This window comes from Astatotilapia calliptera, chromosome 17 (assembly GCF_900246225.1).
Source record: "Astatotilapia calliptera chromosome 17, fAstCal1.2, whole genome shotgun sequence".
NCBI classification, from domain to species: Eukaryota; Metazoa; Chordata; class Actinopteri; order Cichliformes; family Cichlidae; genus Astatotilapia; species Astatotilapia calliptera.
Window position 1 is genome coordinate 10,815,913 of NC_039318.1, and position 18,281 is coordinate 10,834,193.

The 18,281-nt window shown below is 39.7% G+C and overlaps 1 protein-coding gene across 3 annotated transcripts in view; it reads right to left on the reverse strand.

Moving 5' to 3' along the window:
- Positions 1 to 18,281, reverse strand: part of LOC113008869 (contactin-associated protein-like 4) — a 115,312-nt gene that overhangs the window by 30,188 nt on the left and 66,843 nt on the right. For all 3 annotated transcript variants that reach the window (XM_026146730.1, XM_026146731.1, XM_026146732.1), the window contains 7 exons: positions 9,269 to 9,375; positions 5,517 to 5,636; positions 5,168 to 5,368; positions 4,368 to 4,530; positions 2,942 to 3,069; positions 2,143 to 2,313; positions 76 to 294 (listed from right to left, as the gene is read on the reverse strand). In XM_026146730.1, coding sequence (XP_026002515.1) covers positions 76 to 294; positions 2,143 to 2,313; positions 2,942 to 3,069; positions 4,368 to 4,530; positions 5,168 to 5,368; positions 5,517 to 5,636; positions 9,269 to 9,375 — 1,109 coding nt within the window. The remainder of the gene's footprint in view (positions 1 to 75; positions 295 to 2,142; positions 2,314 to 2,941; positions 3,070 to 4,367; positions 4,531 to 5,167; positions 5,369 to 5,516; positions 5,637 to 9,268; positions 9,376 to 18,281) is intronic.

The window sequence follows — 18,281 nt, forward strand, 5'->3', positions numbered from 1 at the left end:
ATCCCATGTTCTCACTTTAAATGTTCCTCAGGTTTCTTAAACTTTTTGAAAAAAAAGTCAACTTTTGCTCCTCACCTATAAATAACTGGCTGTTTAGCTGAAGATGCATGAGTCCATCAGTGGGAGCTTCGTGGGTGGCGGCGGGGAAATTATCGACACGCAGCGATGCTTCCTTCACATTTCGCTCAGCTTGCACTCTGTGCCATCGGCTGTCATTCAACGGGAGGCTTGTCTTCACTCGTACATCCAGTGGCCCATTCCCCACATCGAAGGAGAAGACAACCTCCGTAGAAGCTGAAGAGGATTATTCACAGATAAAAAGATCATATAAAAGCCTTAAAAACAAACATTAGGTGAAGAAGCCTTCACATCAGCAGACCACATCTGATTCATGGAAATCTTGATTGAAAATGATCAAAGGGGTGCTTATTTTCACTGCAAACCACGATACTCCAAAGAATCAGTCCATAATCACACTGTGTCCAAAGCTGATGACACTCTTGAAGTTAAGGCTTAAGAAGTTAAGAGGTTTATCATTGATCATTTATTTATGGATGACAAAAACTGCACAAAATGTAGAGCCAGTGTATGATAAGTGCCAGTGCCAGACCATGCTTCATTTCCGGTCTGATACGCCCTTACTGTCATCTTCTCATTGTTGGCTGTCCAGTAGAGGCAAAGCTGGTAGTAGTTGGAGTGGGAGGATGAAGCTCTGGCTTAAATCAGTATAAAGCACATGATAGTGTACGTATATTCAAATCTAAAGCTAATGTAGATCAGATGGTGCCAGAGTCGTCTGATATTGCTGTAGCTGGAAAAATGAACTGAAGAGCACATGCATGCTATGTTTTTTTTAAATTAAATTATAGCCAAATCAAATAATTACACTAATTTCAAACTGTATTAGTTAAGCATGTGGGCAGAGTAGAATGACTGCAAGGAGTCAGATTCTTGCTTTGTATTCAAAAAGAGGAAAGAAAGAAAAATCCAAACACAGTTGAGAAAACAAGCTTTGACTTGCAAGAAAGCTCTTTTTTCACTCATGTTTTTCTATTAGCAGCTAAAGTGTATCAGACTCTTTTGTGGCTTTTTTCAGTGATATTTTTAATAGACTTCTTTCTCCCTGCAGTCTGGCTGCAGAATGCGCCGTCTTTCAGCAAACCCATTAGTCAGTCATGTTCGTCCATCATCATATGTTGGCAGAAGTGTGAAGTGACTTCCTCCCACCGGCCCATCTGTTGGCAGCATGGACAGACAGCTGGACGCAGATCTGAGATGATTTAGAGACCAGCCGAGGGCAGGAAAAAAAGACTCACATCTGTTTGTTCCTGTGTGTGTCTGTGTGTGGGAAATTGCATGTGTGCTGAGACTGTTACAACCAAGCCTAATTTGAAATCAAAAGTAATGATAATTCTAATGTTCAGTAATACATTTCTAGGCTCACTGGGAATCACTCTGTAATCTAATTTTAATTTTCAGATTTTTTTTATTCAGTTGGGTGGAAAAATATTGCAATTACAGGCCAATTAGTTGGAACTTCCTGATATATACGAACAGATATTTTTTTAGCCAGCTCTTGTACTGTAATAGGCTTTTGAGGAACTGCTGCTGTGATTTTTGTTATTTGCCTTGACTGGACTGTCAACTGCAAGAAGATCAACAAAAACATGGGACAATGTAATCATCATAATTGGCAGCCTGTAGTTTGCATGCGGCTATTGACTTCTATGCACATGTTTGCTCTATAAAGAGCTGAGCAGTAGTACGACCTGAAAACCTTTGACACAAACTGGAAAATACAGGAGACTGTCGCAATCTTCTTGCAACCAATTTAAGGAGGATTCAAGTCGACTTATTTTCCCTAGCGAGTTGCAGTTGCCAGGGAGTCACTCAGCAGTCTGTAGGCATCTGTGGCTAGAGGCTGAAGTTAGCAGTGTCTGAACAAATAAAAACATTCGTAAACACTGAGAAACTCTTCCCCTCTGCCAAGTTAACGTGAAACAAACTGCACAGTTAATCTCAAAATAGAAGCAGAAATGCAATAATCCCTCTTATAAACTGTCATTATCAGTTATTTAGAATAAATCAAGAAAGCATTGAGCATTCGATAACAATTATCCAGGACATTAAGTTCTCACTTACAGCTGAGTTCTATCCTGATAAAGTCCTTGATGCCCAAATTCTCCAGGAAAACCCCAGAGGACGATGTCGTTTTAAACAGGAAAGAGATGTCTGCATTCAACTCTCCCTGAAAGGTTGGGAAGTGAAGGTAGGATGTTTCCTTATCAAAAAATGCAGCATTCCAGAAGTTCTCTGCAAAGAAAAAGAAAATCACTTCTTAAATGTGTCATACCATATCTTTATGTTTGCTCATAAAAAAGGGATGTAAAACTTTCTTATAAAAACTTGATATATCACTTTGGAACAAAGCTTATTAAAAGAAAACTCATTATGATGGCTATATAATGAAAATCGCATGGTAAACAAATGAACCAACTGTTCAGCTAATTAACTAAGAATAAAGGCATAACTCCAGCTATGCTATCTCATTTAGGCTGATTTATCAGTAAGCCATTTATTTATGTAGTCATTAAACTAAGTGGTAAAATTAGAAGCAATTAACACAAGGTAAAATCTATCACTTACATTAGTTTGTTATATATCTTTGTGTTAGTTGTTATTAAAGAGTAAAAATAAAGTCATATTTTAGCTACTAATTAGCTTGTGCAGACTCTTTTCCCATTAACAAGTTAAATGGTGGGTGATTGGATACACTAATTACTTGAATTCTCTTCACTCTGTGGTTGAATAAAACCTACTTCTTGAGTACTCCATCAAAACATCATCAATATGTATGATATTCACATGGAGAGAACTGAGGTCTCAATATTTAACATCATCCCCCATTGTGCTAAACCATAACCAATTTAAATGGATTTACTGTCTCCATGACAACGTAGCGGTCCGACCCTATAGGCAGCCTCTGACCCAGGCCGATGGATGTCTCCCAGCACCAGAGACCTTACTGGGAGGGTCTCCTTATGGGTAAGCAGGCCTGAGTCCTCAGTCCTGAGGTACAAGAGGGGACAGAGGAGGAGGGTTGCATAAAAGGCAAAGAAATGCAAGAAAGAATAGGAAGAGAGTGTGGAAGGTGAGAAAGCATTGGTATTAGAAAGCTGAATAATCATGCATGCAAAGCAAAGGTAAAACTTGTCACCATTAAAACTCAAACAAAACTGTGTCTGAAAAAATAGGACAGGCCGTATTTAGATTAGTAACTCCTCATTTCTCGACTGCGCTTGTCTGCTCTCAGAGGCTCACTGGTGAATGTTGAGAAAAGCTGACACAACATGTCTGAAACAATGTCTTGTGAAAACCGTCTCTGAACGAACGCAGGTCGAGTGATTAATCTGTAAATTCACCACACGAGCTCGGCTCTGTGGCGCTTCAAATTCCAGCAGTCTGCTTTGTTGCTGTGAAATGTAGTCAAAAAATAAATCTGGGACTTTAGGCAGCATCCAGCGCCCGTGTATCTGATGGGATATTGATGGCAGGAGAAGAGTCTATAAAAATAGAGTTCCCCAGTACAGATTTACGCTAAGAGATAATAGAATGAAGGACCTTTGGCTATGCAGGCACCAACAGGATTGGTTACAACAGGGGTGTCAAACTCAAATACACAGTGGGCCAAAATTCAAAACTGGAACAAAGTCGCGGGCTGACGTTAATATTTATTGAAATATATTTATTCCTCCAGATTTAAGAATGAATCTTTTCTTATGGACTAAAACACATTTTGCTGAAAAACTGAATATGGAACAAGCAAAGCTTAATACTAAACAATATATATATTAGCTGTATAATACCAGTAGGCCAGCTCTAATAGTAATTTGGTATGGCTTCGCGGGCCAAATGTAATTAGGCTGCGGGCCAAATTTGGCCCACGGGCCAGAGTTTGACACCTATGGGTTACAACATGGGTCTAACTGCAGAACTGGTCACAGGATTGGAGAAGGTGACCTAAATACAGAATTGCTTACAGGATGGATAAAAGGATTTGAATAAAAAAGGAGTGGATAACAAAAAGGAAGAGACATTTAAATATCTTGGGATTTGTTGTTTTATGGCTCTTTGCTGTTCAGTGTGGCAGGATGTCATGGGAAGCAACCAAATCAGTTTGTAAAAGAATCTCAGAGACATGCATGTGTTTTTAAAATGGAGTGACACACTCTGCCCGCTTTCCATGATATGGTAACAAAAGCTATTTTCTTTTACAACACAAAGAATCAAAAACCCAGATTTAAATAGAACTTACAGCCTGGAGTGATACCATAATAGTTCACATTTGCAGTTCCAAAGTACAGTACCATTGGTCGTAGTCGGCATCACAGTTGCAGTCGTGACTTGGATCCAGACAGCTGTCCTGCAGACTGCAACCACACTGCTGGGTACCGGTCAGGGCTCCACCCCAAGATGTTTGGCTCTGACCTGGTCCGGCGCCTCCCACCCACCAGCTGAAAGGAGCACCCTCTTGAGCACACACACGCACACACACACACACACACACGCACACACACACACACACACACACACACATAGATAAAGACGTGATTAATCATTAATTTATTTTTCACTACAGGGAAGAGTTAGACTGCAAATGCAATCAATTTTTCAGTCATTTTGAAATGGTATGAAGACGGTGATTCCTATAAAGATAATGATAGCGTGGAAGGGAAACATCCCCAGTAGAGAATTTATCATTCATCTGTTTTCATTTGTTTATTTTTTATCATTTCATTTTTATCTTTGGCACAGTGATTAGCACTCAGTCAGTCAGTGCGGTCAGTGGTGATTCTACTGGTGATTCTAAATTGGCCATAGGTGTGAATGTGTCCAGGGTGTACCACGCCTCTCGCCCTATGTTAGAAGAGAATCGATGGATGGATAGATGGATAGTTAAATCTTTATTATAAAATCAAACAAATCCACTTAACTTGTGTTGCAAAATCAGTAACAAATGTGCAGCAGTATTGTAATATGATTTCTAATTTCTTACTAAATTAAATACATCAGCAGTTCACACCACCTCCCTTCTTCTGAATATCTTATGTTAAAAAGTTGATAAATTTAACACATAATAACTAACAACTATTTCTCCAGATGTTACCAAGTGTGTTGGAGAGGCGGGACTTCCTGCAGTGATAGGACAGTTCCTGCTCGCAGTGCTCTGATTGGCTGATGACAGCCACTAATTGCTCCTCTTCAGAGGAATAGTCAAAGTAGGCAAAATGTTGATTTCGCTCAGCGGAGGACTGAACTCTGGTCAGCTCTGTGTTATTGTGCTGAATCACCATCCACGTCTTATCCTCTGGTGGAGAGACAGGCAGGGTGGAAAGACCAAGAGAAGGTGTGAACATAGTTACGCTGGCAGCCAAACAATCTTTCAAACTAAAGAAACAAACAAAAACAATGCACATTTTCTTTAAAAGGAAACAGAATACGTTTGTGTACCATACCTGTCATGTTACAATAAATCAGCTGGGGTTTGATTGGTCCGCTGCCATCCACGTCTATATAGTAATGCCCTGACATGTTGCCTTTGTGTTTGTATGCCTCACATGACTGTTCATATATTGCTGAGGAAAAGAACACAATAAAAAACGTAAACTTTAATAAACTGGATCAACACTTATTGATTTCTTAGCTATGCTTGGGACCATTAAACCGTAACATGCATCCTAATAAATGGCAGGCAGACGTGGGCGATACAGTCAAGCTGAATTCACATGATGTAACCTTTTTATTATTTCTAATATTGGCAATTGAATGATACAAATTTCAAACAACAAATACATTCTTGTTTATTTGTTGTATCTACATAAAGAGCCAACACTACCAGTTAATACATTATGTGTCACATCACATATAAATAACTCACTTGCTTTATGGCTCAGTCACACTAGAGTAAAAATAAGACTTCAGCTTATGAAAAACATTTTATTGTGGGGGATTGCTTTCACTTTTTTGCATACAACAGCCATTTTCAAAATGTTCTGTTAAAAACATTCTACTGCAAGGCGATTGCACAGATTTGCAACAGACATTAAATTCATAAATCCATATTGATTGCCAAAATGTTGCAATTAATCTGAGTCACTCTGATATCCACTGATATCTTTGCAATAGAACTTAAATCAACTGGTTACCAATTCAATGCATTCTGGTTATGTTCCTATAAGAAAGCAAGGTTGTCAAACTCCTATGCCAGTACTTTTCTGTGCAGGAAGTAGGTTCACTATTTGTGGGGACTTTTTAAATTTAAATTTCTGTTCCAGACCTGTGAGGTTCTGGCAGGATTCTAAATATGGAGACAGTAAAATAGTTGTATTTCTTTTTAATTGAATTTCTGTGTATGTAGATGGCAACGGATTTGCGGCTTTCGGATTTATCACAAATAGGTTGGATGTAATTGTCAAATTGACCCCATGTAATTGCATATTGATAGCAACATCTCAGCATCTAAAGTTGCTTTAAAGACAGTGATTGACTGTAAATGGCTGCATATCTGACTTTGAAAGAAAGATTTCAAAGGCAATGAAATTAAACGTTCATCAAACACAGTCCCAATAATTTTCCCTAGTGTGACTGTAGTTACATAGACACCAGTTACATGGGCAAGTCATCTATGCAATTGTTTGCTGAAGATTTCCAGCAGTTGCAAGATAAAAGTGGTCATAACTTCCCTGTGGTTTCGTTGCTAGCAGTAGTTTGCAAGAAAGATGCTCATTTGTCTGCAAACACTCAGCAACTACTTGCTGACTAGTAGTGAAACTGTGAAAGGTGCACCGCAACCTGGAACTAGAAAGTGTTCGCCTTCAAATGATATATGACAAGTTTTTAAAATTCAGTAGTGAGGCAGAGCTTTTACTTTCAAGGCTAATGTTCTCCATTTCCAGTTTTTCAAGTCTCATTACTGTTCTACTTATCACTGCTACACATTTCTTGCTCTCAACCGGTCATCACCAAGGAGTCACTGACTGTTTTCAGTATAAAAGTCAAGCAGACTACATGCCCACCAGTACATATGTACATGTATACCCAGAGTATGTGCATAAAAAATTCATGGAAACATGAGAAGATTAGTGATTTTAAAATAATTAAAAACATCTATCAATTAAAATTTGTGTCCATCAATTAAAATTGTAACAATAAAACTGGTAATTGTGCGGAAAAAAAATTAGATGAAAGCAAATTATATAAAGCCCTACGATTACATAATGCTTGTTGCGGAGAATACACACACACACACATCCACAAGGGAATATGTCTGAGTCCATCTATGAGCAGCAACAGCCACGTCAATGCTTGTTTAACTTTCCCCAAGACACTGCCCTGATACAGTTCAAGAAAGGTTTTGACCCAAATTCAACTACCATAGCTGCATGCGTGTGTGCGTGTGCGTGTGTGTGCGTGTGTGTGTGTGTGTGTGCGAGAGAGAGAGAGACCTGGCCCTAATCCAGCTCAGAGCTGTTCACACCACCAGCGTGTAGAAGGATTCAATTAATGCTCAGCGGTACAAGCAAAGCAAAAAATCAGTTTAATTTCTAATCTGACTCACCTAAAATACTGTAGGCACTCTCTCAGTTGAAATCCATTTATGTGGAAATAACAGTTTGCCTTGAGACTTACTCTCCTTTTTTTGACATGCTTGCTATGTGCCTCCCATTTACTCCTATTCTAACCCCCTCTTTATATTTCTTTTTCCAATCATCGTCGTATCTTTCTTGATTTCTCCCTTAGTTTTTTTCTAACGCATTTAAGGCCGACAATTAAATTAAGTGATTTATTCTGAATGTTTGATTGCAGTTCATATGTGGGGACCCATATCCCATATAACAATTTTAAAAACTTTTTGAGGAGAAAACATTTTCATACATAAGAGTGTACATTATTTTTAATATCTGGAAAACTCATACATTTAAAAATCAAACTATTAAGGAAGCAGGAAGAAGTCACAGTCGGATATTGACGCTGCGCTTGATGCGTGCTCTTTGAAGTGAGAAGTGGGAGAAAACTGTGGCTTTCATCTGCAGCAGGATGCCATCCCTTTGTTCTTTGTTCAGCTTTTCCTCGGTGGATAAAATGACACTTTATTTCTGCATTATGTATTACCAACCGGGCTATTTCTGTTAAGAAGCAGCATATCAAATTTGGGGCAAAGTTATTCACAAGTCTCCACAGGCCTGCAGGTAAAGTGTAACTTTCAATGAAAACCAACCACAGCTTTTTAGGCTTTTTTTTTCTTTTTTTTACTAAAAGCATGTTTAACTTAATTCTAAAGTACCTAATGCAATCGGGAGAAGCTATTTAGAGCACCTTTCATCCCTCTCTGCACTGGATATGGTTTAGGTATAAACTGATATCACATATAAAAAATTTACCAGTTCAGGCACGTTTTTTAATCCGATAACTTCTCTGCAAGAGAACCTTATTCATTATTCATTATGAAATGTACATATTATGTATTTTTTATGCTGGATGGGTGTTTGATTTCAGCGTGAACCTCTGGCTGATTGTGTCCACTGGGAGTGAAATCCAGTCTGTCAAACTTCAAACACACACCTTCACGTGACATTAATACATACATATATTCAAACTGAACAAATACACCAAGCGAAGATGAGAGATAGTGGGATATCTGCAGGTGTCAAAAAACAAAAAATACGACCTTTTAAGACTTTTGAATAGAAGTCCAATTTACTCAGCATAATGAAGTACCACCAATCCCACTGATCTATTTCCATTTGAACATGGCTAATTAAAGTTCTGAAACAATGGCCTGAGAAGAAAAAGAGGGAAGTGAAATATCTATTGGAGGGCATGTGGCCTCTATTTTATTAAGTAAATAGTACAAAGTCCTAAATATTAACCTTTTCTTGTAGGAAATAACTAAACACGCATGTATGAGCAGCCTTCTACTGTTTTCGCTGTAAAAGTTATTAACAAAAAACAGACAAAAAGACATCGTCTGCACTCCAAAGCCATGCTGAGAGAGCTGGTGGCTAGTTGATGACTATAGAGGAGCAACACAAGAGAGCAAGGGTTGGACTTACATTTACTTATATTTCTGCTCAATGTGTAAATACACAAATCTGTGTCACGTAATAATAAATGAAAAGTTAAAGGGAAAAAAATGTCACTACTTTTTCCTAGATAAATTTTAGGCTTCAGGCATTTTAAAGAGCTTCAGATGAAACTGGTTGCTTACAGCTGTGGCAGGTGGCTCCCCTGTAGCCACTGTTGGAGCAGTTACAGTGAAAGGTGCTCCACGATTGAGTACATATTCCTCCATGTTCGCAGTGACTGGGGGAACACCTTGAAGAATGAAAGAGACAGACAGAGAGAGAGAGATGTTTAGTGTTTTTTCTAAAGTTATCTGAAAAAGTTTATGCACGGAACAACAGACCTTCAGCATGCCTGATGGTTTTGATGAGGTGTGTAGGAGAGACGGGGAATATACAAAGTCTTTCAAAAAAAACCTTTCAGTCTTAAAAAAACATTTCAGAGGGCTTTATTTCAGTGTCAATGAGAGCACAGGTGTGTGTTCTCAGATGTAGGTGGCTTGAAACCTTCCTTTGTTGTGTTAGTATTGTTAACTACCATTGTAGGATCCACAGACAAAACTCTTGAACTCCCACCAAACCTGCCACTCAAAAAAAAGAAAAAAAGACACAATTTATTGTTTGCGTTTCTATTTTTTTTTTAGAGAGAAGAAACACTTTTGTCCCACACATGGAGCAGCATTTTTCTCTTGTCAGTCTGCTGTGGTGCTCCATAGCTGCTCCTCTTTTGCACCCCTTTATACAAACACCTTCTGATTATTGTCTCTCACAGACTAAATATATAGCCTATAAATAAACAATAATGATTTTCCATGAATTCTTTGTCTTTTCGTCTGTTGGCTTAGGCAACCAATTCGCCATGGCTACATTATTTATCAAACTCATACCTCTCTTTTTTTAAATTAATTCTCCCACAACACAGCATACAGCCACAACAGCAAAGCTTTCCATTCTGTGCAGCCTGTGCTCTGCATAATGTTTCTCACAGGATCACAATGCATGTGTCCTGCTCCTAATAGAGGTGAGATGAGCAACTTCCTCCTGTGAGCCTAAAACATTAAGAGAGCTGCAAAACAGTAATTTTGTGTATATTTAGCTGGGACCCAGTGCAATTACATAAACTGTATTTATAAGCACTTATAAGCTAATTTGCATGTGCACTCCACACTGCAGTAATGGGCCTTAGCTTTCTTTTGCAATCTGTGAAATCGTACATTAATGCAAAATTTGCATTCCCATCTGGAAAATGACAATCATTAACTTTCTTAAGGCTTGACTACTCCAACACCTCCCTGTCTACATTAAAAAAGTCACACTCTAGAAGTGCTGCTTTTTATTGTTTTTTACCAAATGACATCACACTGTCAGAATTCCTTCCACTGGCTCTGAGGACATTTTAAGATCTGTTTTAAATATATGAAGTAAGATATATGGAATTATTTAGCAAACAACAAATTGATGAATAACTCTAAGTATGTCTTATATTTTAGAGTTGCACAAAGTAGCCAGCCTTTGCTTTGTTGACAGTGCTGCAAACCCTTGGCCTTCTCTCAATGAGCTTCATTCTGTAGTCACCTGAAATGGTTTTCACTTCACAGGTGGGCCTTGTCAGGGTTAATTTGTGGAATTTCTTACCTTCTTAATGGGGTTGGGGATCATCAGTTGTGTTGTGCAGAAGACGTGTTTGTACGCAGCTGACAGCCCTATTTGACAATTGTTAGAATTCATAATATGGCAATAACCAATCAGCTCAGTAAAGAGAAATGACAGTGCATCATTACTTTAAGAACTGAAGGTCAGTCAGTCTGGAAAACCGCTAAAACTCTGAATGTGTCTTCAAGTCCATCAAGCACTACGTCGAAACTGGCTCACACGAGGACCGCCCTGGGAAGATTCACCAGTGCTTCTGAGGATAAATTCACCCGAGTCACCAGCTTCACAAATCGCAAGTTAACAGGACCTCAGATTAGAGCCTAGATAAAAGCCACACAGAGTACCAGTAGCAGAGGAGACTGAGTGAATCAGCCCTTTAGGCCAAATAGCTGCTAAGAAATCACTACTAAGGAAAAGCAACACGCAGAAGAGAGATTTGTTAGGGCCAAGAAAGCCAAGGACTAGACATTAGACCAGTAGAAATCTGTGTTTTGGTCTGATAAGTCCAAATCTGAGATCTTTGGTGACGACTGTCACGTCTTTATGCGTCTTTATGCAGAAAAGGTGAACAGATGGTCTCTACATGCATGATTCCCACCGTGAAGCATGGAGGAGGTGGTGTGATGGTGTGGGGGCGCTTTGCTTTGTTGGGGATTTATTCAAAATTGAAGGCACAATGAACCATCATGGCTACCACAGCATCCTGCAGCGACATGCCATCCCATCCAGTTTGTGTTTAAGTTGGACCATCATTTATTTTTCAACAGGACAATGGAGTAATGGGTAATGGAAAGTAATGGAGTGCTGCGCCAGATGATCTGGCCTCCACAGTCACCTGACCTAAACCCAATGACATGGCCTGTTTTCTAGATGGTACCATGGTGGATCAAGATCTGATGTTATTTTACTACATTAATAGTTCCAACATTGTTTCACCATTGGCTGAAATGTAGCCCCAAACCATGACAGAGCAATAGAATTAACAGAATGACCATCTCTCAGATCTTAAGGACAAGACTTTCAGAAACTGTTCGTCTGCTGTAGATGCTTTTTTAGATCTGCCACATCTTCTATCATCAACTTACCAGTTTCCTCAACTTTTTTTAAGGATATGCTGCATAAAATGCCAACATATGCTAAGTTCTTTGGGAAACACGTGCAAAAATACTATTTCATATCTGTCAACCACTTTTTGTAGATTCTACTACAAAAGTTATCTGTTTTTATTACAGGTTGCTAGTGACAAAGTGCCTAAAGGTACAATTTCAAATTGGTTCTTTGCTGATGTGTGGACACAACTCTGGTTCATCCCTTGAGTTAGGTGCCTTTTTTTCATGCTTGAATGACTCATAGGCCAGTGTTAAGAGGTTTAGCAAACAAAAGACATTTCTCTGAAAATGGTCCGGTCTGGAAAATGGGCTGAAGATAGGTGAAAAAGCAGTCAATATTTAACAAAAGACCTTGAAAGAACTTTTTTTCCCATAAAAAGCTGGTTTCCAGTTATTTCTAACTCATCACACCAAGCAGGCGAAAAATAGCACAATACACTCCATCTCCACAACGCTTACCCATGAATACACTATTTAACAAGTCAACTTGGGGTCCTTGGAGGTTCACACAGAAAGCAGGAGTCTAATGTGGAAAGTCTGTGAAGTAAAAGTGTGCTCAAGTGTCCATGGTACTGCATGGTGGACTTTAGTTTTTTCTTTCTTTCATTGCCCAGAGTGTGCTTCTCATCTACCACACAATAGCAGAGACTTTTCTACACTGTGGAATTTCAGCATGTTTTGGCAGCCTGTCAGTGAAGTAAAAGGCTGCCTCACACAAAGGCCACGGAGAGCATGGGAGTCAAACAACAACCAAACTCCTCACTGCATAAGAGGAAAACAGCATCAGGAAAGAGAAAAACACACCCTTCACCTCCTTTCAGTGCAGCCATTTAAAATACAGACACTGCTGCATCCATCACTCCATTACTGCTGTTAAACACCCGGGCAGCAATAATGGATTATTTATTGATTTTTGGAATACTGTGTTACTTTGTATGTAGTTATTAATGAGATGAATGATGTGTACCAATGTTACAGTTGTCAGTAGCAAACAACATCAACTTTGTACATACAAAAGAAATTACATTTGGTACAGTAAAACCTAATCTCTTGACTCTTATAAAGACTTTCTTTTTAACTATGAAATGATGACTAGGAGCTGTGTTACATTTGTTGAATCTTGTGTGTGAAAAGGAGCTCTACAACAGCATTTAACCCCTAAATCAGTTTTAATCAGCTGTCAACTCACACAAGCACGTGTCTGTATACTTGTAAGAACCCTCACTGACATAATACTAGACTTGAACCCCTAACACTACTTGCCAAATGTCCTGATGGTAACCCCACATTTCAAAAATGTCTTGTTCTACTCGAAAGTTCCTGGGTACTATAATGTAAAAATCTTCCTCAGCCGTGCAACGCATCCGAAAAGATCAAAGAAAAAGAGTGAGGATGGGGCGGGATGGGATGGTGGGAGAGAAAATCAGAGAAGGTGGGAAGGACACAATGAAACTAACGAGTGGGACGGATGAGAAAACAGAGAAAAACAGGGACTGGATATCAACAACACCTGGAAAACAAACAAGGGGGAATAAAGAGGTAAAGCAAACTTGGTGAAGAACTGATTTCTAACTGTTTAAATGATAAACAACAGATTTGGTGACTGCAGACTGTTATGAGGGAAACATCTGTCTCCAATCTCCAATGAGTTCTTTTCCCCAACTTGATTGACTTGATGAGATCCTTTTACCATAATTTTTGGATGGACTTTCATGGCCCTTCCATACAAATCAAATCAACAGTATAACTTTATCTTCATTAAGTTGAGCAAACCAAACTTTTCTTGGCAAGAACTGCTTACATTCACAGAGAGTAACACTTTCCAGAAACATTAGTTTTCTGCCAACTGTCTCAACATTCAGGGAGTTGTTTGCAGCCTCAGACAGGAACACAGACAACGAGACTTCAGATTGGGGCGAATGGTGAGATGCCCTATAGCATTTTATCACCAAACCCAGTGAAAATTTACAAACAAGTCTTCAGGGGGCTCCTAGCTTGACGATTTGCAATGAAACTTGGTCACGTACGGCACGAACCACAGTCCACATCACAGGAGTCCTGGATTAACTCAGTCAAGACTTTGTAGCTTATCTGAAACGTTATAGTATGGAATGACAGTGTGCTGTAAAACAGCTTGGATCACAAGACTCGCATCCAATCTCCCTGGTTTCCATTACTGCCTCTGGCTAAAGCAACACGGCACAGAAACTTCCCTGATCTGAAAATTATTACTGGACAGCCCGACTAGGATGTCCAACAAAGACTTCAAATAGCTGTAGTGTGATGTATTGCATGAGCAAGAGAAGGGAAAGGTATGTATTTTCACTCTTTTTGCCTGCTCTGCACTTGCTCCTAGATATGCTTTCACATCACACACACGGTGACTTTGCATAGCAAATTCGATGTTTGTGAGTCCCTGCTCATGCTGACAAACTGGTGTGTTTGTCAGACAGACAGACACAGAGACAGTCAGACACAACAAGAAGAAGAGTGGACCTCTTAGTGACCTGTGTTTCTTTTTATTTGAAAATGTGTGTGTGCTTTGACATGGTGTATTATTAAGTTGTCAGCTACCTGGCAGAAGCAAAGAGGTCAGAATTACTGCCTTCTGACAGCTTCATCTATTTGGCTTCAAAACACGCACTCACACACACACTTGCTGTGGACAGAGGTCGAGGTGGTGGTGGTAAGCTCAGGAGCTTTATAGCCTTGGAAAGCATCTGCGTCCTAAAGTTGTCAGTATGCTTCAATCAAAGTGTTTGTTTGAAACCGCCTCCTCCCACGCTTTTGCTGTGGAAAATTTTAGGGCTGCAACAACTTTTGCAATTTTCCAAAGGCTGACAATCGAACAAACAGCACTTTCCTTCACTTTTTTTCTTTCATTCTTTACAAAGGTGAGGAGTAACCTACAAGCTAGACGAAGCTTGAGCTGCACTGCATCATGCACATGTTACAGTCCTCACTCTATCAAATTTGGTCTTTTTGAGATGCAAAATTTTCCACCTCTCCCTCCAACATGCCAGTACCTCTTGGTGCTGCTGGATCACTACCTGCTGTTTCCACTCCTCCACTACCCCTACAATCCACATATAGGCTCCCCAGCAGTGGCAAAGAAAGAGAGAAGAGTTGAGATGCTGAGAGAAAATGATGCGTACGTGGACCCAGATCATTAAGCGGCCAGCAGGGGAGTGGGGAGGAGGGACAATTGTGTTCAGGCATGGTGCAAGGCAACCATGCTCAGTCTGAGTACACACAAAATCCACTGCCAATTCCTTATTGTATAGTGTTGCTTTTTTCTTACTTTCAAAGTCTGTTTTCTCCAAGGAAACATGGTAAGAACTTAAATGCATTCTTTTTTTTTAAATCTGATAATCGCCTACACAAGGTGCCCTGTTATTATTTGCCTTTCAGTGCCAACTAATTCCCTAATTGCACAGCAAACAAGGCTTTAGGCTCTCCTAAAGGGTTGTTAAGCAGCAAAGGAAAAGAGCTCTGCATAAGTGGCTAGTGGTTCTCCCATTTCAGTTTCACATGCTAACTATGTGTTAGTGGTTGTGCTAGTGGATATTTGCCGCTGTGCATTTGCTGCAAACACATGAAAGGGACGAGTCTATTCTTTAAAAATACACTGTCATGTTATGTTTCTAAAGGATTATCTGTAGTATGAAACTGCTGCACACTCACTGGCTAACGACTTGCCAATCACAAATTTCACAATCAGACCTCTGACATCTTGTAAACATCTCAAGGAGCTTCAGAAACCAATGGGTAATTTCATGGTAGCCAAGTCCATCATCATTATAGTGTCCACGGATATATACAGTGGGTGGAGAACACTGAAATTCAGAAAATTACTGTCCACGTTCATGGTACATCTCTAATTATTACCCAGTACTTAGTTATAATCAGTGTAGGAACTAGCGCGTTATTAATTAACGCATTACAGTAACTACGTTATTATTGTGGTAACGAGCACGGTAACTAGTTATTATGCCAAAATCAGGAACACGTTAATCGTTACTGGGTTTTAGATAGGGTCGTTATTCATTATTTCATGTGTTGCGTTCGACTTACCTCAGAAATCGGGACACGGACCTGGGAATAATGTTACACTTGAGTAAACGGCTTTCTGGTTAGCCTCGTCAGAGAAGTTGGGATTCCAATATGGCAATGCCCTCGAAAACGGTTGTTTTGCTAGCCCTCTACAAAAAACAAATTACTACTAAACACATATGCAGCCATAGCTGGACTCAGTGAGCCAATGGAGATTTTTCATTTTTTCTTTTCTTTTTTTTTTCCATAACGGTATAAACAATGAAAGGTGGTGGATTGACCAGATGCTGGCAGATGTGTAAAAATAACTCAATTGTTTGGCGGTGGGTGGCTATCACGGAGCTTCCACAGATTCAGTAACATTAGCAAGCGGTGGAGGCCAGCAGGTGGATGAGGGAAAGGTGAGGTAGGAGGAGAAGCGACGCGAGGCGGCCGCCGGTCCAAGTGTAAGGTGAACTTCAGGTAAGAAGTTATGACCTGCAGTCTATGTGGGTCAGATATAAACCAAGTTTAGGTGCAGTTTATTTTCATTGTGCTAACATTTTACAGTCAGTTATAATAACTCATACTGCATACAAGCTAGCATGACGGAGTTTATATACTGCTAGGGGGGGGGGGGTGCTATGATGTTACTGATAGTGAACTTTATTTTATCCATAAGGTTAGTTATTAGAGTTGCCAACCGTCCCCTAAAAAATGTATTCAGAGAAAATATTACGCGTTTACAGTTTGTCCCATACTTTGGCTACAATGAAAAAAAAAATACACAAAGCTGGATTTATTCTGTCTTTACGCTGCACAGCTGCCTCTTCTTCTCTCATTCTCTCCCCCTCCCTCTTCTGTTGCTTCTTCAATCATGAAACTGATCAATGATCAGCTGACCGGCTTTTCTGTCGCAAGTCCCGTCTCTCTTGTTTGTTTATCGCCCACTTTGCGCCAACAGCAGCACCTTTGAGCTTGATTTATTTAATATTACTTTCTAGTATCAGCTGATGTTTGCTGAAGCCACAGGTGTAAAAGCTGCTGGTCATATTATCAATTTGGATATGTGATGAGAGGGAAACATGAAGATGAAACCAGGAGATGTCCTTACTGAATCATTAGAGCTGAACAGGTGATGGAGAAACAGGTTCACCTTTTACGTGACATGAAGGAGTTGAAGGGAAGTTATGGTAAATGGACTGATTCTTATATAGCACTTTTCTGCTCTTCTGGAGTACTCAAAGCGCTCTATACAACACGCCACATTCACCCAGCCACACCCATTCTGACAAGCACTACCTCTATATTGTGCACTATACTATATACTCACACACATTTATACTCCGATGGATGCATCGGAGAGCAACTTGGGGTTAGTATCTTGCCCAAGGATACTTGGCATGCAGACTGGAGGAGCCTGGGATCGAACTTCCAACCTTCCTGCTCTACCTCCTGAGCTACAGCCACCCTGAACTGTTTCTGAGAGACAAATAATACCAGGATCCTTTTTTAGACTGACAGCTGGTAACTGTACAGAGTCTAGCAAAGTTTTGCCAGGGGGGCAGGTAGGGCATTAACAGGGAAAAGGGAAAAGGGGGGCACAAAGAAATACTTTTCTTTCTTATTCTCATGTGTTGTAGATAGTTCAGGAGGTTAACTCAAGCATGCAGTTTGGGGGTTTTGGCTAAGTACTGTTTAGAATACCAGAATAGGGAGGGTGGTATAGGTTTAAGTTTATTAGATAGATAGATATACATCACTGTCACAACAGCGTTTTTTTTTTCATTCAAAGGCTTTATGATTTTTCCTATAATTTCCTAGCCAAAATGCCCAGGACCGATTTTTTGTCCCAGTCCAGCCCTGTATGCAGCTCATCTGCAGTCTGGAATTTCCCACATCTTCCTACTCAGAAGGCAGAATTTCCGAGTATAATCGAAAGCACCACGACTGCAGTTTCCGTGTTGGATGTAAAAAGTGCACGTGACGCTGTGACGTAGGCTAGAATCATGGCGGCGGTTAATGACAGTCCAGGCGTGGGATTTCTGCACATTATTTTTTCCTTTCTGTTGGTAGGTGGCATAGTGCACTTGTGGCAGGATAGTGCTAACATGTAAGCAAGCTAGAAGACTGCCATCCTTGCTGGTATTGCAGTTAGGGAAGCAACACATTAATAAGAGAATTCTGAGTAAAACCAAAGTTACTTTCCCTAGTAACTACTTACTTTGAAAGTAACGAGTAACTTTAAGTAACTGAGTTACTTTTGATAGAAGTAAATAGTAATGTAACTAAGTTACTAATTTAAAGTAACTTACCCAACACTGGTTATAATTAATATTAGGTGTTATTCTTGTATTGTCATTTG